The sequence below is a fragment of the Nycticebus coucang genome, chromosome 1 (genome assembly GCF_027406575.1).
Source record: "Nycticebus coucang isolate mNycCou1 chromosome 1, mNycCou1.pri, whole genome shotgun sequence".
Taxonomy (NCBI): domain Eukaryota; kingdom Metazoa; phylum Chordata; class Mammalia; order Primates; family Lorisidae; genus Nycticebus; species Nycticebus coucang.
This window is the reverse complement of record NC_069780.1, coordinates 22,951,003-22,977,632: the sequence shown is the minus strand read 5'-3', so window position 1 is coordinate 22,977,632 and position 26,630 is coordinate 22,951,003. Positions and strand designations below refer to the sequence as shown.

At 38.8% G+C, this 26,630-nt stretch overlaps 1 protein-coding gene across 4 annotated transcripts in view; it reads right to left on the bottom strand.

Moving 5' to 3' along the window:
* The window catches only part of SMARCAD1 (SWI/SNF-related, matrix-associated actin-dependent regulator of chromatin, subfamily a, containing DEAD/H box 1), a 96,583-nt gene that overhangs the window by 54,485 nt on the left and 15,468 nt on the right, over positions 1 to 26,630 (bottom strand). For 3 of the 4 annotated variants that reach the window (XM_053608340.1, XM_053608330.1, XM_053608335.1), the window contains exons 3-5: positions 12,600 to 12,777; positions 6,866 to 7,037; positions 3,792 to 3,858 (exon numbers count right to left, since the gene is read on the bottom strand). In XM_053608340.1, the coding sequence (XP_053464315.1) occupies positions 3,792 to 3,858; positions 6,866 to 7,037; positions 12,600 to 12,777 (417 nt within the window). Of the gene's footprint in view, positions 1 to 3,791; positions 3,859 to 6,865; positions 7,038 to 7,302; positions 7,427 to 12,599; positions 12,778 to 26,630 lie in introns of those variants that run through there. The other variant, XM_053608410.1, reaches the window with a different exon arrangement.

Genomic DNA, 26,630 nt, shown 5'->3' with positions numbered 1-26,630 from the left:
TGAGCTACGACACCATGGTACTCAACCAAGGGCAGCATAGTGAGACTCTGTCTTACAAAAAAAAAAAAGAATTAGTTTTCTGGGTCAGGCACGGGGCCTCATGTTTGTAATTCTAGTACTCTGGGAGGCTGAGGTGGGTGGATTGCCTGAGCTCACAGGTTCAAGATCAGCCTGAGCAAGAGTGAGAACCCCAGGCATTGTGGTGGGCACCTGTAGTCCCAGCTACTCAGGAGGCTTAGACAAGAGAATCACTTAAACCCAAGAATTTGAGGTTGCTGTGAGCTGTGATGCCACTGCACTCTACTGAGGGTAACATACTGAGACTGTCTCCAAAAAAAAAAAAGACTAATTCATGATAAAACCAATGTGAAATATAATAATTTGTGAATCTATTTGTAAATACCTTTTGTTAAAAACTCTCCTAAGATATCATAGTTTACTGTTTTAATGACATAATACATTAAAAATTAATCTTATCTGACAAAACTGTCAGTCTATATATTATCTCAAAATGTACTACGCTAAAAAAAAAAAAATGTACTACACTAAAGATGAAGATGTCTGATATAACTGTCCTATCCATTCCAAGTTGCAGACTTTTAGACACGTGAAGCAAAGTCATCCTACAACCTATTTTCAATGTAAAGGTTATAGAATATCAGATAGTAGGAGAACAAGAAAGAATATGTAAAATTTCCCAAGTTATTTTGCAACCCAAGAAATGTTCATTGAGCCCATCATTTTAGGGGCTCATTTTATTTTATCATTTACTTATTTATTTTTTTGAGACAAGTCTCTCTTTGTTGCCCTTGGGTAGAGTGCTGTGCTGTCACAGCTCACAGCAACCTCACCTTCTTGGGCTCAAGCTATTCTCTTGCCTCATCCTCTTGAGTAGCTGGGACTACAGGTACCCACCACTACACCCCATTATATTTTAGAGACAGAGTCTCACTCTTGCTCAGGCTGGTCTCAAACCACAAGCAATCCATCTACTTCGGCCTCAGGTGTCAGCCACCATGCCCAGCCCAGGAGCACATTTAATTTAACTTTTTTTTTTTGAGACAGAATCTCATTTTGGCCCCCTTGGTAGAGTGCCACGGCATCATAGCTCACAGCAATCTCAAAGTCTTGGGCTCAAGTGATCCTCTTGATTCAGCCTTCCCAGTAGCTGGACTACAGGTGCCTGCAACAATGCCTGGCTATTTTTAGAGATGAGGTCTTGCTCTTGCTCAGGCTGGTCTTCAACCCATGAGCTTGAGTGCTAGGATCATAGCCCTGAGCCACAGCAGGCAGCTCAGGAGCTTATTTTAAAATAAGCACTAGGGTTTCAGATTGCCCTTAGAAACAAACAGCAGCTAACATTTACTATGTACTTACTATGTAGCAGGCAGCACAGCAAGACAGGAACATTAACTGTATCAGTTTTTCTGCACAATAACCTATGAGTTTGGCCCTATTATACTACTAAGGAAATAGACACAGAAGAGTTAAGCAACACTACCCAAGACCACACAGCTAAATAGAAGGCAAAAAAAGATCTTGACATTCTATGTAGATATCACTCACATAATACTTTCCTCTTGCACAAACTAGAGAAAGTTAAGGATTTAAAATATTACATTTGGATGAACATATTTAAATACTACTCCAGTACAATCCACTAAGTGGGAGAAAAAGGAAGTAATAATAATACTAGGGTTTCAGACTGCCCTTAGAAACCTTATTATTATAATTATTGAGAAGGGATGATAAGCCATGGGAAAACATCGTATTTTTTCTCTTTCTGTATATCTTATAAGTTTTTAAAAATTTCAAAAGTAGAAAAATCCTCTTAGGAAAATGGGCACTCACACGTTGTTGTTTAGAAGCAGAACTTGGCACAATCTTTAACAAAAGTAACATGGAAGTACATATTAAAAACATATCCTTTGATTTAATATCACAGTTTAAAATTAAGCCTAAAGAAATAAAACATATATAAGAATACTAAATTTAGTACCATCTGAATGAAATAATGAAAAGAAATGTTAATTAGTAGGGAAATAGTTACTAAACTAATCCTATGGCTAGTCACCCAGGAATGATGGTCATTTTTAAAAATTAGATAAATCTGATTGTAGTGACTAGCTAGCCATGATATACAATTAAATCATTTTTTAAAAATGCAAACCAGTATTTTACATTTTGTATGTGTTATATAGTGATGTACCTACACAAAGGAAAAAGTTGAGAATGACACAAAGCAAATTTAAGAGTGTGATCATGCTTTCATTAAATACATTTTTATTAGAAAGATTAAAAGAGATTTTTACTTTTTTTTGGTATGTGCAAGTTAAGAAAAAAATTGAGACAGCATTTACTAAAAATTGCACGTTTTCTATTGGAAATACCTCCAGATGCATTTATTTCATATACCAAGACTAAAATATACCATAAATAGTTATCATATGAAGGAATTATTCAGGATTTTCCAAAAGACTTTAGGTTCAGATTTATAGACCTGTACATAAAACTACAATGTGGACAGGCCCGGTGGCTCACACCTGTAATCCTAGCACTTTGGGAGGCAGAGGTGGGTGAACTGCCTGAGCTCCCAGGTTCAAGACCAGCCTGAGCAAGTGGGAGACCTCCCCGCCCCCCGATCTCTAAAAACAGCTGGGCCTTCTGGCGGGTGCCTGTAGTCCCAGCTACTGAGGAGGCTGAGGCAAGAGAATCACTTGATGTTGCTGTGAGCTTTGATGCCTCAGCACTCTACTGAAGATGACAAAGCAAGACTGTCTCAAAAAAATAAATAAAAATACCCGGACGTTGTGGTGGGTGCCTGTAGTCCCAGCTACTTGGGAGGCTGAGGCAAAGACTCACTTTAGCCCTTAAGAGTTTGAGGTTGCTGTGAGCTGTGACATTACAGCACTCCACTGAGGGTGACAAAGTGAAACTCTCTCAAAAAAACTAAAAAAATAAATAAAATCACAGTGCAACTAGAATGAATATTTAATCTTCAGGAAATCATAGGACTGAAAAAAAAAAAAAAGAAAAGAAAGCACACTAGCATACTTAAGAAAGTAAGAAAATATACCTTCCAAAACTTCACTGTTATGAAATGGCATCTGTAAAAAAAGAAGCAAAATTGGGCAGTGCCTGTGGCTCAAGTAGGATGCCAGCCCCATATACCTGGGGTGGTGGGTTGGAGCCTGGCCCTGACCAAAACTACATTTAAAAAAAAAAAAAAAAAAAGAAAGAAAAGAAGCAAAATTATCAGTGCTCCTTCTCTTTTGGTGGTGGTTGGACAGGAGGGTGAAAAAAAAAAAAATCAAGCTAGAAATTTAGTTCCCAAACAGCTGTATGACCTCAGGTAAGTTAATCTTCTTAAAGTTCAGTTTCTTTATCTAAAAAATCTGAAGCTATGAATACCCAATAGGTTCTTATAAGATTCATAAAGGTGCTTGGTAAATTGTAGACCAATTTTAACAAGAGGTTACAACTGGCTCAGTGCCTGTAGCTCAAGCGGCTAAGGCACCAGCCACATACACCAGAGCTGGCGGGTTCGAATCCAGCCCGGGCCTGCCAAACAACAATGACAACTACAACCAAAAAATAGCTGGGTGTTGTGGCGGGTGCCTGTAGTCCCAGCTACTTGGGAGACTAAGCAAGAGAACTGCTTAAGCCCAGGAGTTGGAGGTTGCTGTGAGCTGTGATGCCATAGCACTCTACCCAGGGTAACAGCTTGAGGCTCTGTCTCCAAAAAAAAAAGTTACAACAATACATTAACACAGCTTAAAACTAAGGCATACCTGCATCACCAAACATCAGCAAGGCAGCGGCAATTGCTCCATCCATAGTGCTTGTTGATTCAATCAGCTAACAGAATGAGAAAAGATAAATGTTTTAAAAATAACACTTTAAAAATTATTTCATAATTACTGATACATATCAGAAACATACTAATAACATAAAGAAGGTAGAAAAGTATCTGTATCACAGTTCAAGTTCATTAAGTCCTAAGATAATTTCTCAGAAAATATGGCTTATTTAAAAAGTACGAACTTATCTAAGCATATTTCTAGATGTATCAGATTTACTTATCATCACTATAAAAGAAAATTAATGCATAATCACCTACATACAGTGTATTCCAGTGTTAATTATAAGGCTTTAGACCAAAGCCAGAAGAACTTCCTGATTATGCATCTAGGCACTCTGTGTCTGTGTGAGACAGAGAGATGCTTACTTACATTCCTTTATTTCTGGGGTGAGGGGGAGCACAATTCTCTTTTTTTAAATCTAGTACTTCTTAAGACGAACAGGATGAAGGGCTTTTGATTTTTACTGAATTGCTTGAATTTTTTCAAAATTATATATATCCTATTTTTACATAGTTCAGTAATTTACATTTCAGAAGCAATTAAAATCCTGTATTTTTCTCATTATAGCTTCCCATATTTCCAATAAGTTACTTATTTTAATAAGATCTTAGTTTTAAAAAATAGCTATTTTTATAAAAAATCAAACAGCCGCAAATCAATTTTAGGAGTGTTCTCTTCCACATTAGTGTTTCTTAATTTTGGATCCTCAGATATCCTATAAGCCCCTCTTATAAGAATAACCAAAGCATATTCTTACCAAGCCTAGGACTAAGCTTATTATTTCAACAACTTCTTGAATCCTTTTTATGGGTCCAAAACCTTCTATCAAGTAATTTATAAACATCACCTTTAAATCTTTAGAGTGATTAATTTAAACTAAATTCCCACAATTTCAGACACTGTGTCAATCCCATTTTTCCACTAAAATTACAAAATTAGGAAAGACATTGCTTGTTGAATAACATAATTTGGCAATCTATTGAACAGGAAAATTTGGCATCAAACTGTTTTTAAACTAAGGTTTGTTCCCTTATGCTGAGTATTTCAATGCCTTATCCTGTTTATTGTTAGAAATTCTTTCCTTGCTACTTTTTTTGAAGACAGAGTCTAACTATGTCGCCCCTAGTAGAGTGTCATGGCGTCACAGCTCACAGCACCCTCAAACTCTCGGGCTTAAGTGATTCTCTTGCCTTAGCCTCCCAAGCAGCTGGGACTACAAGCACCCACCACAATGCCCGACTATTTTTTTTGTTGTAGTTGTCATTGTTGTTTAGCAGGACCAGGCCAGGTTTGAACCAGCCCCGGTGTATGTGACCTAACCACTGAGCAACAGGCACTGAGCCTCCTTGCTACTTCTTTCTAACATTTTAAGTAGCTACTAGTGGCTACCTATCTTTTTTTTCCAGGGTAGAAAAAATCACATCAGCAGGAACGTTAACAGTGCTGGCAAGGAAAATGTAGACTCAAGTAAAATGGTATCAAAATGATTTGGAGGAAAAATCCAGTGAATTATGTTAATAACATAGAACAAGAGAAATCATTTCATCTAAACTTAAAGAGCTCAAACTGGCAGGCACAGAACCACTATGGTTCACAGATACGTTTTATTTGTAGCCTTTTATCTGAAGGCTTAAGCTATTATTTACAGGTAAATAATCTCACCTAATGGACAATATTTTTATTTCTATCTTTCTTGAAATTAGTTAGCATTAAAAGGAATGAATTATATGCTACAACCTCAAAATCTTCCACTAAATAAAAAAAGTAAGTCACAAAGTATGGCATATTATATGATCCCATTTATATGAAATGTCCAGAATAGGCTTATCTATAAAGATCATACTAAAAAGAGTAGTGGTCTAAGGCTTGGGAAGAGAGGGAAGATGTTAGGGAGTTATGCTAATGGGTACATGGTTTCTCTTTGGGATGATTAAAAATGTTTTAAAATTAGATTGTGGTGATGATAGCACATCTTTATAAATCTGCTAAAAATCACTGGATTGTGCACTTTGGGTGATCTTTATGGTGCATGCATATAATCCAATGAAACTGTTCAAATTGGTACACTACGTAAAAATTTAGCCTTTACGCTTTCATTTGAAAAATCTAGTTAACGACAGGCTATCATTGATAGCTCACATGGCCATAGGCTATCATTGATAGCTCACATGGCCATATCCTGCTACAGCTGGATAGCAGATTATGTACTCTATATAATATGCCAATGTTCACCACTTCAAAGTTACCTGCCTAGTCTGTACAGATACGGTAACTGCCAAGCCTCAAATTGTGGAATTTGTGGAAAGAAATGGCAGCGGTGGTGATTATAGAAAGGTAAAAAAAAACTAAGGACCAGCAATTAAATATTTTACTTAACTAGTAAGTGGCAGAACTCGGGATATACTGTTTACCAATTCTCAGAGATTTATTCTCTATCCAAAACCTAATTGAATACCCAATTTTTATTTGTTCTTACAATAAGTCATACCCATTACAGATCAAATTTTTAGTCTATCTACAGACACTTATTTTGTTTCTTTCTAGTTAAATCAATTATTTCTCAGTGAGGGTACTATTGGCAGGACAATCCTTCGTTATAAAAGACTATCCTCAGTCCTGTAGACAGCATCACTGGCTTCAGGTACTAAATGACAATAGTGACCCTGATCATGGGACTGGGGATGGGGAGTGGGTGTCCTGACTACAGGGAAGTTTCACATTTTAAAGCCACTCAAGCACCAGAAAACTCACCATCTGTGTGGGCTCTGAAGGCTAAAGTTATTATTCACAGGTAAATAATCTCACCTACTAATAAGCTAAGACTCTTAGCAAATAAATTTCTTACATTTACTTTTATTATTACATAAAGTGAGTTAATAATTACTGTCAAATGTAAGATTTTTTAGAAAAATGACTATCTGCCCCTAATTATAGCACCTGATAGAGGGGAGATTTCATCATCATTACAGCTACAGCATCCAGTTACTATAAAAGAGTATAACCTTAAGTAAATCACTGTCACTTCTTTGTGGAAAAAGTTCCTTCAAAGTCTGAAGCTTAGCATCTTTAAGATCCTCCAACTCCGAGAGGTCTTCCAATTCTGAAATATCATCATTATTTCTATGTGCCATGGCTGGAAGGCCCTGGGACTCTTCATCTTCAGATGGCTCAGAACTAAAAATATTTTCAGAGGAGGGAAAAATACTTTTAATGTATTGCTCATGTCACCTCATTATATTATATATATATACATATATGTAAGACAGAAGTGCATCTATACTTATCAAGAGTAAAGAACGTCTTTAATTCCAGTATACTTATGTGCATAAATTTATATTACCAAAGTCAGAATATTTTGAGAAACAAAAATCTCAAATCTGGGATGGGAAAGAAAAGAACAAAGGCAACCAGCTGGCATTTATTTTGTTAAGATACACACACATTACTGCATGCCCACGTTCTCCTTCCTCATCTTCTACTGCCAATGCTCTGCATATCAGATGATGCTGTCACACTGCCCCTGAGAAATGATGCTGATAATGATAAAGCCAGTTTCATGGCCCACCCATGTGATCAGGATCTAAGTGTTAAAGCTGAAACGGTCCCATTCAATATTAAGAACCTGCCAGAAACAAAACATTTCCTCAGAAAACAGGGAGCTTTTATTTTACCTAAGTTCAAGAATGTTCAGGCTAGCATGGCAGCATAAAAGAAATTGTTTATTTCACCTGAGGGTTTGTTCTCCAAGAACTAACTTTTTTCCTATTCTATTTCATTTTATACATTTATCTTATATAACAAGACACTTGAAATCCAATTTTGGCCATTTATCGTCCAAACAAAAAAAAAATTTCATTTTGAAATTTTGGTTTTCTAACATAGTTGGCATCCTAGAAATCAGTAGTAGAACAACAAATGAATAGAAGTTACAAAGATCAGAGAAAAAAAACAAGGTAAAAAAAATAGTTTAAGTATATTCTTAATATGAGCAGAAATAGATTTTGCTATGTAACTTCTACTTTTGGACTAGTCTCTTAGACACAGACCCAGAATATTCATTTTAGTAATTTCTCTATTCATGTTAGTTCTGTTGTATACTTTAGAGCAGTAGAAATGCCTAAGATTCACTTAGAACATTTAAAAGCAAATTCCCAAGGATCATGAAAAAATGTATGTATATAAATTTTTTTTTGAGATAGTGTCTCGAGAAGCTGAGATACCCTCAATAGAGTGCCGTGACGTCACAGCTCACAGCAACCTCAAACTCTTGGGCTTAAGTGATTCTCTTGCCTCAGCTTTCCATGGAGTTGGGACTACAGGTGCCCATCACAATGCCTGGCTATTTTTTGGTTGCAGTTGTCACTGCTGTTTAGCAGCCCCGGGCTAGGCTTTAACTCGCCAGCCTTAGTGTATGTGGCCGGCATCCTACTCACTGAGCTATGGGTGCATCCTACTCACTGAGCTATAGGTGCCGAGCTGAAAATATGTATTTTAACAAGCTTCTAGATTGACTTCTTAAACTTTGCTCTGAGAAACTTCTCTAATGTAGTTACAAGGTAAATAAACCTCCTCCACTGTCAGTAGGTCTGTAGTTCAAATATTTGAAGACAATTACATGTGTCTCTTTTACATTATTATACCCACGCTTCTCCTTACTGATGTACTCAATTCTGAATTCTTATTCTATGTTCCCTGTTCCTCATTTGACTTTGCCTCTTTGTTCACCAAGAATATGAAAGCATTCAAGTTTGAATTCTTTTACAGTTCCTGTCCTGGATAATGACTTTTTTTTTTTTTTTTTGTAGAGACAGAGTCTCATTTTATCACCCTCGGTAGAGTGGCATGATGTCACAGAACTCACAGCAACCTCTAGCTCTTGGGCTTAAGTGATTCTCTTGCCTCAGCCTCCTGAGCAGCTGGGACCACAGGTGCCTGCCACAATGCCCGGCTGTTTTTTTGTTGCAGTTTGGCCGGGGGTGGGTTTGAACCTGCCACCCTCAGTATATGGGGCCAGCGCCCTACTCACTGAGCCACAGGTGCCGCCCCTGGATAATGACTTTTAAAGATCCTCACTCTTCTGGTGGTCACAGCATTTACCTAAGGATCAGAGTCATGACCATTCACAGTGGGACAAATTCATGTGTTTCTTGATACAAAAAATATTTATACTTACCACATATCTTATCATGGCTTAGATTTAACTTCCAGTTTACAGGAAATACAAACAACAGAGGAACACATAACATGAAGAAACAGAAAAATTTATTCCTCTATGAAAAAACTCGAGCTCATTAATACGTTGGGCTTAAAAGAAGAAAAAAAAAAGAGTAGGTTAGGTGCAGTGGCTTAGGCCTATACCAGCACTATGGAAGGCCCAGGCAAGAGGACTGTTTGAGCCCAGGAGTTCAACACCAGCCTGGGCAACATATCAAGACCCCATCTCTAGAATAAACATTAAAACATTAGTGCTGGTGGTGGTGTATCCCTGTAGTCCCACTCAGGAGGCTGAGATAGTGAGGAAAACTTGAGTTTAAGAAATTTCAGTTGCAGGAGCTACGATCACTCCACTGTACTCTCCCCTGGGCTACAGAATGACAGAATGAGACCTGTCTCAAAAAAAAAAAAAAGAAAGAAAGAAAAAGAAAACCAGCACTCTGGGAGGCCGAGAATGGAGGATCGCCTGAGCTCACTCTATAATAGCTGGGCATTGTGGCAGGTGCCTGTAGTCCCAGCTATTTGGGAGGCTGATGCAAGAAAATCACTTGAGCCCCAGAGTTTGAGGTTGCTGTCAGCTAAGATGCCATGGCACTCTACCAAGGGTGACTAAGTGAGACTATGTCTCAAAAAAAAAAAAAAAAAAAAAAATATATATATATATATAGTTTTTTAAATATTTGAAAGTAAAAGAATTTTTAAAGGGACAAGAGAAAAAAACTCAAAGGAATATATAGGCAGAAATTAATAAATCTATCTATATTTCAAATGAATAACACAAAGAAAAATTTAAATTAATTAACAATCTAACTGCTTTGAGTATATACTCTCAATCTAAAACAAAATAAAACTTAGAAATCTTGAACTCTCTTAGTAGGCTAAATGGTCAAACTATTTTATGGTTGCTGGGTATGGTAGCTTACTCCTGTATGCCTAGCACTTTGGGAGGCTGAGGCAGGAGGACTGCTTAAGGCCAGAAGTTCTATACTGGCTTGAGCAACATAGCAAGACTGTGTCTCTATAAATACATTTAAAATCAGCTGGGCAGATGGTACATTCCCGTACTCCCAGCTACTCAGGAAACAGAGGTAGGAGCATCACCAGAGCCCAGGAGTTTGAGGCTACAGTGAGCTATGATTGTACCACTGCACTCCAGCTTATGCACACTAGATGTTGGAGCAATTTAATAAAATATATTCGATATTAGTAGAAGCCAGGGTTCTTACTATCAGAAAATATAGAACAAGAGGCAAGGAAAACCCCTGTAGTGATAGATTAGAGTTAACAGTATCATTATAAACAAATAAATTACAAAAATAAAAACCCACATATTTTCCCTTTGTCTCTTCCTTTCTCCCTCTTTTCTATCCCCCTACGCTCCTCCTGCTGAAAGGGCAATGGCATAACCTCCCACCTCACCAGTAGCAAAGAACATATCTGATCCCCAAATTTCAAAATATTATTTCCTATTAAAAGAAACCAGAGATACCTGGAGGAACCACTAATTCTAATGTCAGGCCTAGGAAAAGTACCAATGTAGAATATTTTGTGCCCGAATGGAAAGGTCCAGCTTGGTGCGGTAGCACAGTGGTTATGGTTCTGGCCACATACATGGGGGCTGGTGGGTTTGAACCCGGCCTGGGCCTACTAAAAACAACAATGACAACTACAACAAAAAAATAGCCGGGTATTGTGGCGGGTGCCTGTAGTCCCAGAACTGGGAGGCCAAGGCAAGAGAATTGCTTAAGCCCGAGAGTAGGAGGTTGCTGTGAGCTGTGATGTCACAGCACTCTACCCAGGGCAACATACTGAGACTCTGTCTCAAAAAAAAAGGAAAAAAAAGTAAAGGTTCCAAAAATGATATGAACCTCTCAAACAGATACAGTGAAGATACCCCTGCTTGAAAGGGTCTTCCTCTGCCAACTCTACCTAATTTGTATATCAGAATGAATAGTAGTAGTAATGGATTATAAAACTATTGAATAAGTTGACATCTATGATTACATTTTGCTATTGTACCACACAGATAAATGAATAAGGAGAAAAGGGAAAATTTTATAGGAGAGTATCAAATAAAAGTATAAGTTCTAGAATGTTGATTAGAATACCACCATTTTACAACCATCATTATCATAAATGAATCAGGCAAAAATGGCTAGGGGCTAGGATCATTACCTTGTCTCAAAGTATCCCTCCACAGATTACTTAATCATTACAAATGGAAAACTGGTAACTTAATATGAAAAACTTGTCAAGGACCACATTAACTAACTGTTCAGCATTGACCTCATCAATAATGGGAACAGATAGTTATCATGTATCTCCTGACACACACCTCAGTGTGACATGACACGCTGAGGACACGAGATCATTCATGTAGTATTCTTCTACTTAACCCACATTTAATCATGAAGAAATATCAGGTAGGGCGGTGCCTGTGGCTCAAAGGAGTAGGGCGCTAGTCCCATATGCTGGAGATGGTGGGTTCAAACCCAGCCCTGGCCAAAAAAAAAAAAAATCCCCAAAAAACTGAAAATAAAATAAAATAAATATCAGGTAAACCTCAATTTAGAAATGTCCTAAACAATCTGATCTGTTACCTTCAAATTTCAGTATTGTGAGAAACAAACAAAAAAGGCTGAGACATGGTAGCTACTCAAGAGGCTGAGGGGGGAGGGTTGCTTGAACCCAAGAATTCAAGACCAGTCTAAGCAATACAGTCAGACTGCATTTCTTTGGTAAAAAGGCTAAGAAACTGTTTCAGGTTAAATGAGTTTAAAGAGATATAACAATCTAAATCCAATATGTAATCCTGGGGGAAAGTGTATTATAAATTACTACTCAAGATAGGGCCCAAGGACTGCTAGCCTTCCAATTCTAACTATTTATCTGTTCATGACAACACATATGAAATTTGCACCACAATGAAAAACTACATTACTAAGCACATTACCAAGTTCAGCTTTTTTTCCCCTTTCATTTCATTTAAAGACATTCTTGAAGGAATCAGAAGCAAAGCTATAAAGGACGTTATATTCCTAATCATAAAACAGTACCTACCTCACAGAATTCATCCGAGAAATGTTAAAAAGATCTGATTCACAATCTGAAGAACATATCATAAAGCAATTATACATGATCAAAAGTACTAGTTAATTTCTCTACCTATGGAGTATTAAAAAAATTAAATATCTATAGATGCTTTTTCCCTTTATTGAAAACCATCTTATCTAGGCGGCGCCTGTGGCTCAAAGGAGTAGGGCGCCAGCCCCATATGCTGGAGATGGCGGGTTCAAACCCAGCCCCAGCCAAAAACTGACAAAAAAAAAAAACAAAAAAAAAAAACCATCTTATCCAGAAAACACATGCACGTACCTTTCTATGTCTATAAATTAGGGCAAAATAATCAAGATGTGGTTGAGAGATTAGAAAAAGGGGCATCACCAAAATATTTTAAATGAAGTAATTTTTTCTGGAAAAATCTGTCATACATGCAGATATAATGACTATTAAGTGGCTTACACTATAATCACTGTGTCCTTGTTAAACTTTTTCTCTTGAACTGTATTAGAGCAATCTGGGGAAATAACATCTTCACTATCAGAAGACAAATCAATATACTGTATTCCTCTTTGATTCTTGAAATATGATATACTTGCTTTTCTTTCATTGTCTGGAGTTTCTGGAACACTAGAATCTTCTGGAAAAGAATAAAACAAGGAAGACATTTTGAGCAATCTGAAAATAAATTTGTTTTGAGAGTATAATCATGCTAAAACATCTCAAACTTCAAGTCACTGTTTCTAATCTAAAACCTAAAGAAAAAAATTTTTTTAAAGAAAAATATTAGTAGTTAACCAGGGCTGATAATAAATGATTTTCTATTTCATAGGTTGCTTACTTACCTTAACTGAAACTGCAAAACAGACATAGGTTTGTGTCTTACATGCTAATCCTTTTCCCTTTGTTTTTATTTCCTAGTATTCATTCTTGTCTAAGGGCATGGACACCACAGCCCAAGATTCCAATCTCATCTTAGTCTTGTTACTTCATCTCCTTCAGCCTTAATCTCCTCTGCAAAATATAGATGCTAATAATCACAAGCAAATATCCAGGCTCGGCTCCGGTAGTTCAGGGAGTAGGGCACCAGACACACACACACCCCCCGAAGCTGGCAGGTCGAGCCTGGCCTGGGCCTGTTAAACAACTGCAACCAAAAACAAAACAAAACAAAAACAAATAGCCAGGCGTTGTGGTGGGCACCTGTAGTCCCAGTTACTTGGGAGGCTGAGGCAAGAGAATCGCTTATGCCTAACAGTTTGAGCTTGCTGTGAGCTGTGACACCGAGCTTGCTGTGAGCTGTGACACCACAGCACTCTACTGAGGGCAACATAGCGAGAGTCTGTCTCAAAAAAAAAAAAAAAAAGAGCAATATTCACATAAGATGATTATGTATAAGAAGCATTATAAGTGGCATGATCAGCATCCCATAAATATTAGCTCTTGCATAAATGTAGGTGTATGACCTCAATTGTATCCCCTCCTCATTATTTATGTTTTAAAGTCCTAATCACTGATAATAAATGATTTTCTATTTCATAGGTTGCTTACTTACCTTAACTGAAACTGCAAAACAGACATAGGTTTGTGTCTTACCTATGAAGGTAAGACACAAACTTACCTATGAATATATATCTCAAAATATATTTGGCTATAAGCCTTAAAAAAAGGTAATTAAAGTTAAGGCCGGGCATGGTGGCTCATGCCTGTAATCCTAGCACTCAGGGAGGCCTAGATGGGTGGATCACCTGAGCCAGAGTGAGACCTCCTCTCTAAAAAAAAAGCCAGGTGTTGTGGTGGGCGCCTGTAGTCCCAGCTACTTGGGAGGCTGAGGGCGAGAGAATGGCTTAAGTCCAAAAGTTTGAGGTTGCCATGAGCTATGACGCCAAGGCACTGTACTGAGGGTCACAAAGTGAGACCGTCTCAAACAAACAAAAAAAAGTAATTAAGGATAAATGAGGTCACATGGTTGGTCTCGATTCTAATTAAACTATATCTGGAGACAGGGATTTCAAATTGACTAAGTTAAAAGGTGGCCTATAGGTTGGCCTTGTCATCCAGTATGACTGGCATCCTCTAAGAGGGAGAGATACTAGGGATTCAAAAGAAGGAAAGGCCACGACAGGACAAGGCAGGGAAGAGGTCATCTTACAAGCCAAGGAAAGAGGCTTAAGAACGGACCAAACATGCCAACCTGATCATGGGCTTCCAATTTCCAGAATTGTGAGAAAATAAATTTCTGTTGCTTAAGTCACCCAGTATGTGGTATTTTATTATGGGAGTCCCAGAAAACTAAACGACTGGTATTAGCTACCTGTGAGAAACAGGTCGGTAAAGTATTATACCAAGATTTCTTCTCAAGGCTAGGCACGGTGGCTCACGCCTGTAATCCTAGCACTCTGGATTGCTTGAGCTCAGGAGTTCGAGACCAGCCTGAGCAAGAGTACAACTACTGTCTCTATTAAAAGTAAAAAAAACTAGGCTCAGCTGGCGCGTTCGAATCCAGCTTGGGCCTGCCAAACAACCATGATGGCTGCAACCAAAAACAACCATGATGGCTGCAACCAAAAACAACCACAACGCCTGTGGCTCAGTGAGTAAGGCGCCGGCCCCATGTGCCGAGGGTGGCGGGTTCAAACCCGGCCCCGGCCAAACTGCAACAACAACAAAAAAATAGCAGGGCGTTGTGGCGGGCGCCTGTAGTCCCAGCTGCTGGGGAGGCCGAGGCAAGAGAATCGCGTAAGCCCAAGAACTAGAGGTTGCTGTGAGCCGTGTGATGCCATGGCACTCTACCTGAGGGTGGTGCAGTGAGACTCTGTCTCTACAAAAAAAAAATAGCTGGGCTTTGTGGCAGGTACATGTAATCCCAGCTACTTGGGAGGCAGAGGCAGAAGAATAGCTTGAGCCCAAGAGTTGGAGGTTGCTGTGAGGTGTGATGCCACGGCACTCTACCCAGGACAACTCTGTCTCAAAAAAACAAAAAAAAAAAAAAGTAGAAAAACGAGGCTCAGCACCCGTAGCACAGTGGTTATGGCGCCAGGCACATACACCAAGGATAGCGGGTTTGAACCCAGCCTGGGCCAGCTAAATAACTGCAACAACAACAAAAAAATTGCTGGGCACTGTGGCAGGCATCTGTAGTCCCAGCTATTTGGAAGACTGAGGCAAGAGAATCACTTAAGCACGAGAGTTTGAGGTTGCTGTGAGCTGTGACGTCACAGCACTCTACCAAGGGCAACATAGTGAGACTCTGTCTCAAAAAAACAAACAAACCAACAACAACAACAACAACAAAATAGAAAAACCAGCCCAGAGTTGTGGCAGGTGCCTGTAGTCCCAGCTACTTCGGAGGTTGCCGGAGATTGAGGCACCTAGGAGTTTAAAGTTACTGTGAACTATGAAACCATAGCAGGGCTGCAGAGTGAGACTATCTCAAACACATAGCAAAACAAAGAAAAAGAAAAAAGGCTGGGAATGGTAGCCTTAGGCCTATAATCTTAGCACTCTGGGAGGCCTTGGCAGGTGGGTTTCTTGAGCTCAGGAGTTCAAGACAAGCTCGAGCAAGAGTGAGACCCCATCTCTAAACTTAGCTGGGTGTTGTGGTGTGTGCCCCTAATCCCACATACTGGGGCAACTGAGACAAGAATTTGGGAGGGTTGAAAGAAGAATTTGGGGAAGCTGAGACAAGAGTATGAGGTTGCTGTGAGCTATGACACCATGGCATTCTACCAAGAGTGACAAAGTGACACTCTGTCTCAAAAAAAAGAATTACTAGGCTTGGCACCCATAGCACAATGGTTATGTGCTGGCCACATACTCTGAGGCTGGTGAGTTCAAACCAGCCCAGGCCTGCTAAACAACGACACCTGCAATAAAAAAAGAGCCGGGTGTTATGGGGGGCGCCTGTAGTCCCAGCTACAATGGGAGGCTAAGGCAAGAGAATCGCTTAAACCCAAGAGTTGAGGTTGCTGTAACCTGTAATGCCATGACACTCTACCCAAGGCAACAACTTGAGACTTTGTCTCAAAAAAAAGCAATGACCAGATGAATCTTTAGTTCAAAGGTTAAAAAAAAAAAAAAAAAAAAAATTAAATTGCACACGAACTTTGTGGACACCTTATATATGGCTGCCAATCTTTTCTAGGTTCTCAAGTACAATAAACATTTAATCTTCACAATAACCTTGAGAGACTAATATTATATCACCATTTTACTGATAAACTAAGATTAAAAGAGAAAAGGCAAGTTGCACAAAGTCACAAGAGAAAGTAGCAGATGTGAAATCCATATCCAAAAGTCTAAACTGTTACACGGCGTAACTCTCAGCCTCCCCCATTAACTATTACAAAATTGTAAGAATCATTATTGAGGCTCATGAGCTATATGTGTAAATATAGTTTCAGCATCCCTAATCTGAAATTTGAGATGCTCCACAATCCGAAACTTTTTGAGTGCTAGGAGGTAAAGGTCACTTAGGACCCAAACCAACCAGACCAGTGTGTCATGTTGGCCCCAGCCTGACTCCATCTTATTCTTACCACACGTGCTTTCATTACCCACTCCTATTATTACATTTCATTATCTATGAAATAGATTTTAAATGAAAATAATTATGTTTTACTATATTTTTCCACGGAAAGAACTTATTTGGGCGAGGGATAAGTTTAAAGTTATACTGAGAATAACACGTAGTACAATTAACAAAAGACAACAAGGGACACATTAAATAAAACAGTAAACACAGACGTCTGAGAATAATCTACTTTTCATTCTGACGACTGAGGTCTTTTACTGTCATCTCATCATAGTTGTGCAGTCTATTGGTCAGGCTTGAGTTTGTTTGCTTTCTCAGAGGGGTAAGACCTGATGTACAAGTGATGTAATCTAGACAACTTGACCACTGTAAGGGTTGTAAGCAGGATCACAGGGGCCAGTCCACTTTTCCTTGAGTTGTCAGGTCTTTCCCTGCATGTTCTGAGGATAACCTGGTTACTGACTAGAATGTATGTAGGTTTCAAGAAACAGGGCAAGGGGCCTCTTTTTAAGTAATTTAGAGTGTGGCATAATGTAGCTCAGTAGGTGGCCAGGCATGTCATGACAGAGACTGAAGGTCAAATGCTGGAGGGCTTGAAAAGGCAGGAGGCCATCTTGGGTGATGGGTCTAAGGCCCACTGAGTAAGTTCTTTGGTCTGGGTGGGTCCATTACTGGAATGCAGGACCTGGAAAATATCTGAAAAACTACTTAAGAAAGTAAACAGAAGCCCAATGTGGCTTCTTCATGTCCAAACAGATGAAGTCACGGTTATGAAACCATTTAACAGTCAAATGGGCTAGTGAGTTGAGCCATCTTTGTTGAGGGTTAAGGCTTTAGCAGGTTTTCCCCATCAGTCTTAGATACAAATCAAACCTCTAATTATATATATTATGGCATATACTCAATAAACTGGGACAATTATTTTAGCATGTTTTGGTGATGTTATTTCTGGGATAGCTACTTTAAAATGTCAGAGACCTGTACTTTGGGGTAAATACTTCTTTTTTTAGACAGAGTTTCACTTTGTTGCCCTCAGTAAAGTGCCACCATGGTGTCATAGCTCACAGCAACTGCAAAGTCTTGGGCTCAAGCAATTCTCTTGCCTCAGCTTCCCAAGTAGCTGGGACTACAGGCGCCCGCCACAATGCCCAGCTATTTTTAGAGGCGGGGTCTCTCTTGCTCAGGCTGGTCTCAAACCTATGAGCTCAGGCAATCCACCTGCCTTGGCCTCCCAGAATGCTGGAATTACAGTGGTGAGCCACTATGCTCAGATTGGGGTAAATATTTTTAATTTTGTTATTGTCTACTTTAAAATTAAATGCTTAGCTATGTGTCATTTATGAGCTGGCATTGTAGACAAAGCTAGCATCTAATTCAGGTGAGCTATAGTTTTTTATATTTGAACCATATTTTTCTCTAATTTTCTATTTTGTCAAAGAAAAATTATAGCAGAATCAATTTATTTGTCAAAATAAACTATATTTTTGATCTATTTGTATAAAATGTAGTAAGAATAATATAAACCATCTAGGGTTTTTATTTTTTAAATTGGCTTTGTTGGAACCTTTTATGAGGAATTTCAGGTTAGACTTGAAAGCCTCTTGAGTCAAGGCAGGTTTTACGAGTTACTGGCTAAATTTTTTTTTTCCCTCACTGTCTTTAAGTTAAGAGTTCCTAGACTTGTAAGAAAGTGTTATTTATTTATTTTTTTTTTCTGGAGACAGAGCCTCATTATGTCACCTTTGGTAGAGTGCTCCCAGCAACCTCCAACTCTTGGGGTTAAGCAATTCTCTTGCCTCAGCCTCGCAAGTAGCTGGGACTACAGGTGCCGCCACAATGCCTGGCTATTATTATTGTTGTTGCAGTTGTTATTGTTGTTTAGCAGGCGCAGGCCAGGTTCGAACCCACCTGCCTTGGTGTAAGTGGCCGGTGCCCTAACCACTCAGTTATGAGGACAAGCATAGTCAGTTTTTTAAAGTCTTTTTATTTATTTTTTAAAGCAGTCTGGACAGCTCTGAAAATGCCATTTCAGTCAAGGCCTTAGTAAATCAACTAGTATCTTTTATTGTGTCCTGTAGAAAAAAACAGATTTTTATTGAACTTATGTAAATAATTATATTGTCACATATTAAGAATATTTATAAATGGTTTTTAAATTTCAGAGAGGTCAAGGAGAGAGAACAATGTTTCAAATTTTGTTTATATGTATATATAATGTACAGGCTATAAATAGCTCAAGAGACAGAGAAGGGTTTTTTTTTGACTTCTGGAAACAGAACATAGAAATAGTCAGTAATATTTTAAATAAAAAGTCATAAAAATCAGTTTAGTCCCATGTAATTATTTGTTTGAAGTTACATTAGTCATATTTGTGGACATGTCAACTTTTTAATTTAAGTACCAGAAGTTTGTTTTTAGTCTGATGGTATATAATCTCTAAAGCAGGTGTCTTCAAACTGTGGCCCGTGGGCCACATGAAGTGGTATGAATGGTATTTGTTCCCGTTTTGTTTTTCACTTCAAAATAAGATATGTGCAGTGTGCATAGGAATTTGTTCATAGTTTGTTTTTTTTTTAAACTATAGTCTGGCCCTCCAGCCATCTGAAGGACAGTGAATTGGCCCCCTGTTTAAAAAGTTTGAGGACGCCTGCTCTAAAGTTATCAGTAGGTGGTGCCTGTGGCTCAGTGGGTAGAGTGCAGGCCCCATATACTGAGGATGGAAGGTTCAAACCCGCCCTGGCCAAACTGCAACAAAAAAATAGCTGGGCATTGTGGCGAGTGACTGTAGTCCCAACTACTCGGGAGGCTGAGGCAAGAGAATCGCCTAAACCCAGGAGTTGGAGGTTGCTGTGAGCTGTGATGCCACAGCACTCTATTGAGGACGATAAACTAAGACTCTGTCTCTAAAACAAACAAAGGCTTGGCGCCTGCAGCTCAGCAACTAGGGCACCAGCCAGATACACCAGAGCTGGTGGGTTTGAATCCAGTCTAAGCCTGCCAAACAATGACAACTACAACCAAAAAAAAAAAAGAAAGAAAAGAAAGAAATAGCCTGGCATTGTGCCAGGTGCCTGTAGTTCCCAACTACTTGGGAAGGTGAGGCAAGAGAATCGCTTAAGCCCAGGAGTTTGAGGTTGCTGTGAGCTGTGATGCCATAGCACTCTATCCAGGGGACAGCTTGAGACTGTCTCAAAAAAAAAAAAAAAAAAAAAAAAGTTATCAGAAACCTGTATTTGAGGGAATCTGCAGCCTTTCTACTACTTGTCTTGAAGGACAAACTTTGGACTTAGCTTGTTAAAAAAAAACATTTTCTGGCTGGATGAGGTGGCTTACACCTATAATCCGAACCCTGTAGGAGGCCGAGGTGGGTGGATAGCTTGAGCTATCAAGCTATCCTGTCTCTACTAAAAGCAAGATCCTGTCTCTACTAAAAATAGAAAAACTGTGAGGCAAGAGGATGGCTTGAACCCAAGAGTTAGAAGTTGTTGTGAGCTATGATGCCACAGCACTCTACCCAGGGCAACAGCCTGAGACTGTCTCAGAAAAAAAAAGAAAATTTCTGAGATCAATCAAAAATTAAGACATACCAATATTTTATAATTTTAGAACACCACTACAAATAGAAAATTCCATATCAAAGAAACAGTTAAAAATTTGTTTCATGGGAGGCACCTGTGGCTCAGTCGGTAAGGCGCCGGCCCCATATACCGAGGGTGGCGGGTTCAAACCCGGCCTCGGCTGAACTGCAACCAAAAAAATAGCTGGGCGTTGTGGTGGGCGCCTGTAGTCCCAGCTACTCGGGAGGCTGAGGCAAGAGAATCGCTTAAGCCCAGGAGTTGGAGGTTGCTGTGAGCTGTGTCATGCCAGAGCACTCTACCGAGGGCCATAAAGTGAGACTCTGTCTCTACAAAAAAAAAAAAAAAAAATTTGTTTCATGCACAAAATTATTTAAAATATTGTAAAAAATTACTTCCAGGCTATGTGTATCAAGCATATACAAAATAAAAATAAATTTTTTGTTTGGACTTGGGTTCTATCCTCAAGATATCTCATTATGTATATGCAAATATTCCAAAACTCCAAATCATGAACACTCCTTGTCCCAAGCTTTCAGATAAAAGAAATTCACTCAAACAGCTGTTGGCTCTGGAAAGCACCAAAACAAGAACATTTTTTTCCCTGAGATTCAGTCCTAGTAACAATATTGAAAAGCAAGCCATATTTTGCCCAAAAAAACAATTTTATAAATGTTAAGTGCAGGCTGGGTGAAAAATTGTGTTGGAATAAAGCACAACTATGTTTACTACCATAAATATGAAAACACCTACTAATTCTAATAGTTATTGAAAGTATTAATAACAAAATTATAGTCTAAAGTTCTACAAAATTATGTATAACAGCGTGGTGCCTGTGGCTCAGTGAGTAGGGCGCCGGCCCCATACACAGAGGGTGGTGGGTTTCAACCCGCCCCAGACAAAATGCAACAAAAAAATAGCCGGGTGTTGTGGCGGGCACCTGTAGTCCCAGTTACTTGGGAGGCTGAGGCAGGAGAATCGCCAAAGCCCAAGAGCTGGAGGTTGCTGTGAGCTGTTGAGCTGTGATGCCATGGCCCTCTACCGAGAGTGACAAAGAGACTCTGCCTCTAAAAAAAAAAAAAAAAAATGGCGGGGCGCCTCTGGTTTAACGGAGTAGGGCACCAGCCCCATATGCTGGAGGTGACAAGTTCAAACCCACTCCGGCCAAAAACTGCAAAAAAACAAAAAAAACAAACCAATACTCTATACTCTGATTTTACAAAATACTCCTGATACATCACAAATCATACACAAAATTAAAAATTCAGATCTTCACTGCATCAAAAAGTGTACTGAAGTCCATGCACAACAGTTGAACATTTTAATGGTAATACTTTGTGACACCTCAGGGAAGCTATGGAAAAATAACTTGAATTGTCCTATTTTCTTTAAAAGGTCTCTTTATTTAAAATAAAAGAATAATCTTTTTAAAAACTAGCCATTTGGGCCAGACATGGTGGCTCATGTCTATAAATCCTATGTGAGTAGAATGCTTAAGCTCAGGAGTTCAAGACCACCCTGACCAAGAGTGAGACCCTATCTCTACTAAAATAGAAAAATTAGCCGGGGGTTGTGGCAGGTGCCTGTAGTTCCAGCTACTCAGGGAACTGAGGCAAGAGGATCTGTTGAGCCCAGGAGTTTGAGGTTGCTGTGAGCTATGACTCCATGGCACGCTACCCAAAGTGAGACTCTGCCTCAAAAAAACAAAAAAGCCAGGCGTGGTGGCTCATGCCTGTAATCCTAGCACTCTGGGAGGCCGAGGCAGGTGGATTGCCCTGAGCTCACAGATTTGAGACCAGGCCATGGCACTCTACAAAGGGTGAAAAAGTGAGACTCTAGTCTCAAAAAAAAAAAAAAAAATCATCAAAGAACTCAAACTAGACCTCCCATTTGTTCCTGCAATCCCATTACTAGGCATCTACCCAGAAGAAAAAGAACAATTTTATCATAAGGACGTCTGTACTTGAATGTTTATTGCAACTCAATTTATAATCGCTAAAATGTAGAAACAATCTAAATGCCTATCAACCCAAGAATATCGGATTAATAGCTGTGGTATATACCAAAGGTGGCGGGTTCGAATCCGGCCCTGGCCAAACTGCAACAAATAGTATACCATGGAATACAATTCAGCCTTTAATGGAGATGGAGACTTTACATCTTTTGTATTAATCTGGATGGAGTTGGAACACATTCTTCTTACTAAAGTATCTCAAGAATAGAGAAGCAAGAATCCAATGTACTCAATTCTAATATGAAGCCAGTAGATGATCTAATGCACACCCACCTAAGAAAAAAATCAATTCAAGGTTGGGGGACAGGGGAATGAAGGAGCAAGGAGGGGGGGAAGAATGGGATGGGTGTGCTCCCACTCAATGGACACAATGTTATGTATGGCAGGATACAATTATAAAGAGGGACTTTGTAATGCAAACATTGTAACCTAATTCTTTGTACCCTCAATTAACCTAAAACAACTTAAAAAAAAAAAAAGTTGAGCCTTGTGGCAGGCACCTATAGTCCCAGTTACTTGGAAGGCTGAGGTGAGAGTATTACTCATGCCCGAGACCTTGAGGTTGATTTGAGCTATGACATCATATTACTCTACCAAATGCAACAAAGTAAAACTGTCTCAAAAAGAATACAAAGGGATCCTGAGTTTGAAAAGTTTTGGATCATAACATTTGTCACCCCCATCATCCTAACCATTTCCACTGTTAATCACCTGCCTATCATGATGTGAAGATGCTACTTGGTGTTCAGTACAGTACAACCTTTTTAATGTATTGATTTTGGTGGTATATACTACATATCTGGTAAAAGCTCTTAATGAGTACATGATGGAGAATAAGCCAAATTTTATTCTTTTTCCTTTATTCTACTGTGCTGTTAACTAAGCATATTAAGGATTAATTTGCAAAATTGGTAGGGTTTAGGAGCTTGAGGTTGCTGTGAGCTATGATGATGCCATGGCACTTTAACCTGGGCAACAGAGTGAAATTCTGTCTCAAATAAATAACTAAATAACTAACTAACTAAATAAATAAATAAAATTTTCAAAAATTGGTAGGTCTTCATCATGTATTTCGCATTACCCTGTTTCCCTGAAAATAAGACAGTGTCTTATTTTAAGGTGTGCTCCCAAAGATGTGCTAGGTCTTATTTTCGGGGGACGTCTTATCTTTCCTGTAAGTAGGTCTTATTTTCGGAGGATCTCTTATTTTCAGGGAAACAGGGTATCTATATAAAGTAAGGGGAGAAGCCAGACTTAGTGTCCCATATGTTTAATCGCAGCATTTTGTTAGTCTTGAACTCCTGAGCTCAAGCAATCCATCCACCTCAGCCTCCCAGAGTGCTGGGATTACAGGTGTTCTTTGTACTATTAAAATTGAAGGCCCTGGGTGGCGCCTGTAGCTAAGGTACCAGCCACATACACCAGAGCTGGCAGGTTTGAATCCGGCCCAGACCTGCCAAACAATGACAACTGCAACCAAAAAACAGCCGAGCATTGTGGCAGGAGCCTGCAGTGCCAGCTACTCGGGAGGCTAAGGCAGGAGAATCGCTTAAGCCCAGGAGTTGGAGGTTGCCGTGAGCTGTGATGCCACAGCACTCTACTCTGGGCAATAGCTTGAGGCTTTGTCTCAAAAAAAAAAAAAAAAAAAAAAAAGAAAAAGAAAAAAAACTAAAATTGAAGGCCCAGAAGAACTTTTGCTTACTTATGTCAGTTATAGTTATGATATCACCGTATCAAAATTAAATAAAAACTGAGAAAATGTTGAAATATTTATTAAAAGCCAAACTAAAGTTAAGTATATCAAAGAGTAAAGGACATACTATCCCAAATATGCCACAATGGTGACTATTTCAAGTTGAAAACCCCAGAGAAATTCTAATTTCAGAAAGGGCTATATAACCTATCTCTTCCAGCATGCAACAAGCCATAATGATTCCTCTGAGAGTAGCACCCTCCCATACCAGGGTGAGAAAATAGTTATCACTAGAGACTGGGGCCTGGGACCTGCAATGGACCTGAATAAATATACTTATCAAAGCAACCCTTTCCATCCACTAATTTTACACCCTTCAAACATCTCTTAGTGAGTCAATCCCTAGAAATTTACTGCCCAGAGTCATATACCCTTTATCCCGTCATTTCTCCTCAAATTTATTACTTTTTCTAAAAAGTATAAAAGCATCTTGTTTTGGCCACATCTTTAGACATCACTCTCTTGTGAAGATCCCCATGGACATATAAAACTAATAAAATGTGTATGCTTCTCTCTTGTTAATCTGCCTAGTGTTAACTTGTTTTCCAGATCCAGCTAGAGAGTGCACATAAGAGCTACAGAGGGTTTGGAAGTGATCTCTGGCTCCTCAATAATATCTTCAAGAAAACTATATATCCCTCTCTCAAATAATTTACTGAGATGAGTGGTACTGTTTTACATTTGGGAAAATCTCTAGTTTAAAAGATGACAAGTGAATTTTCATATCTGTTTTTATATTCAATCTGGTACTGGATGTTTTATTTATGTTTATGAAAAAAAAAACAAGCCTCACGTAGTTATGTATTTGGAGAAGGGAAGAGTGTTTTCATAGCCTTTTGAGATTATTGTGGACATTTTTCTTTGATAACAAACCCAAACCTGACAGGTGGCAATTTTTTTAAGTTAGTTGCAATGCAGAATCTAAAATGATATGAAAAAACATTTTGCATTTTGTTACATTAAATCCCATTGGTCTACCCTGCTTTAATAGACCTTTAACCTAAGCATTATTTTGGGTTAAAGGTCCAATAAACACTGTGCTTTTGTCATTTGGAACAGACTGGTTCAACGAGTAATGCAAATCTTCCAAGTGTTGATACATTTCATGATATTAAATCAAAATATTACATTTGTTAATATCACCAATGATCTCATCAGAAATGCTTAAGTATTGGCTCAGCACCTGTAGCTCGTTGGCCAAGGCACCAGCCATGTACACCGGAGCTGGCAGGTTTGAATCCAGCCCAGGCCTGCCAAACAACAATGACAAATACAACCAAAAATAGCCAGGTGTTGTGGCCGGTGCCTATAGACGCAGCTACTTGGGAGGCTAAGGCAAGATAATTGCTTAAGCCCAAGAGTTGGAGGTTGCTGTGAGTTGTGTTGCCCGGTACTCTACCCAGGGTAACAAAGTGAGACTCTGTCTAAACAAACAAAAAAGCTTATCTAAACAGTGGTTCTCAACCTTCCTAATTGCCTCCTTGTTACAAATGGAATAAAGGGGTTGCTACCCATAGGTTGAGAACTGCTGATCTAGAAGCTATCAAACTCACTAATAGACACTGGTTTTCAAGAATTCAACCTTTCCTTTGAAAACTGGAATTTTATCACTGGCAATTAATAGCTATATTTTCTTTGATAATACTTTGTTCATTTAAAGAACAAAGATGTGGAGAACAAAGATATTTAAAGAAATATCTGCCACATTCCTAATCTGTATAACCATAATTTGTCAGTTATTCTTCCAAGCAAAATGATACTCTGTTAAAAAAAAAAAAAAAAGACTAGTTAATACAACTGCTGAAATGTTTCCCCTTGAGATGATTGCTATAGTATGGTATGCTAAAGGTCATACCACATTTTGTTTCATAAAAAAAATTTTCTTGAGACCCTAAGCTGGTGTGACCCCACAGCTGTGCTGTGGTATCATAATAGCTCACTGCAACTTCAAACGCTTGGGCTCAAACAATCCTCTTGCCTCAGCCTCCAGAGTAGCTGGGACTACAGGCACCCACCATGATGCCTGGCTTTTTTTTCTATTTTAAGTAGAGACAAGGTCTCACATTTACTCATGTTGGTCTGTAACTCTGGAGCTTAAGGAATCCACCTGCCTCAGAGTGCTAGGATTACAGGCGTAAGCCACCACACCTGGCCTGTTTCATAAAATTTTAAAAAGACATCTACCCATAAATTGAGATTTCACAAAATTAATAATTGTTACTGTTTCATCAAGGACTCTTTAAGTGAAACTGGAATTTATAAAATTTCAAGAAGACAATGACTACTAGAAGTAGCCTTGGCTTTGATTCGTGCTAAGGCACCAGCAAGTTTTACCCACCATTGCTTTTGTATCATCAGTGCAAATATTAATACAGTGAAAAGGCAAGTAATGTCTTCCTATGACAACAGTTTTACCTTGTGGACACCCTGAGATGGTCTTAGAGATCCCTCAAAGGTACACAGACCACACTGAAAACTGATGGAAATAGTAAAAGCTTATCAAATAACAACTTTCCAATATAGTCAATAATGTAGAATTAGAATAGTGTTGAATATTTAGAGATCTGCCTATTAGGACTATTTTTAAAAGCAAGCAACAGCAAACAAAAATAGCTAA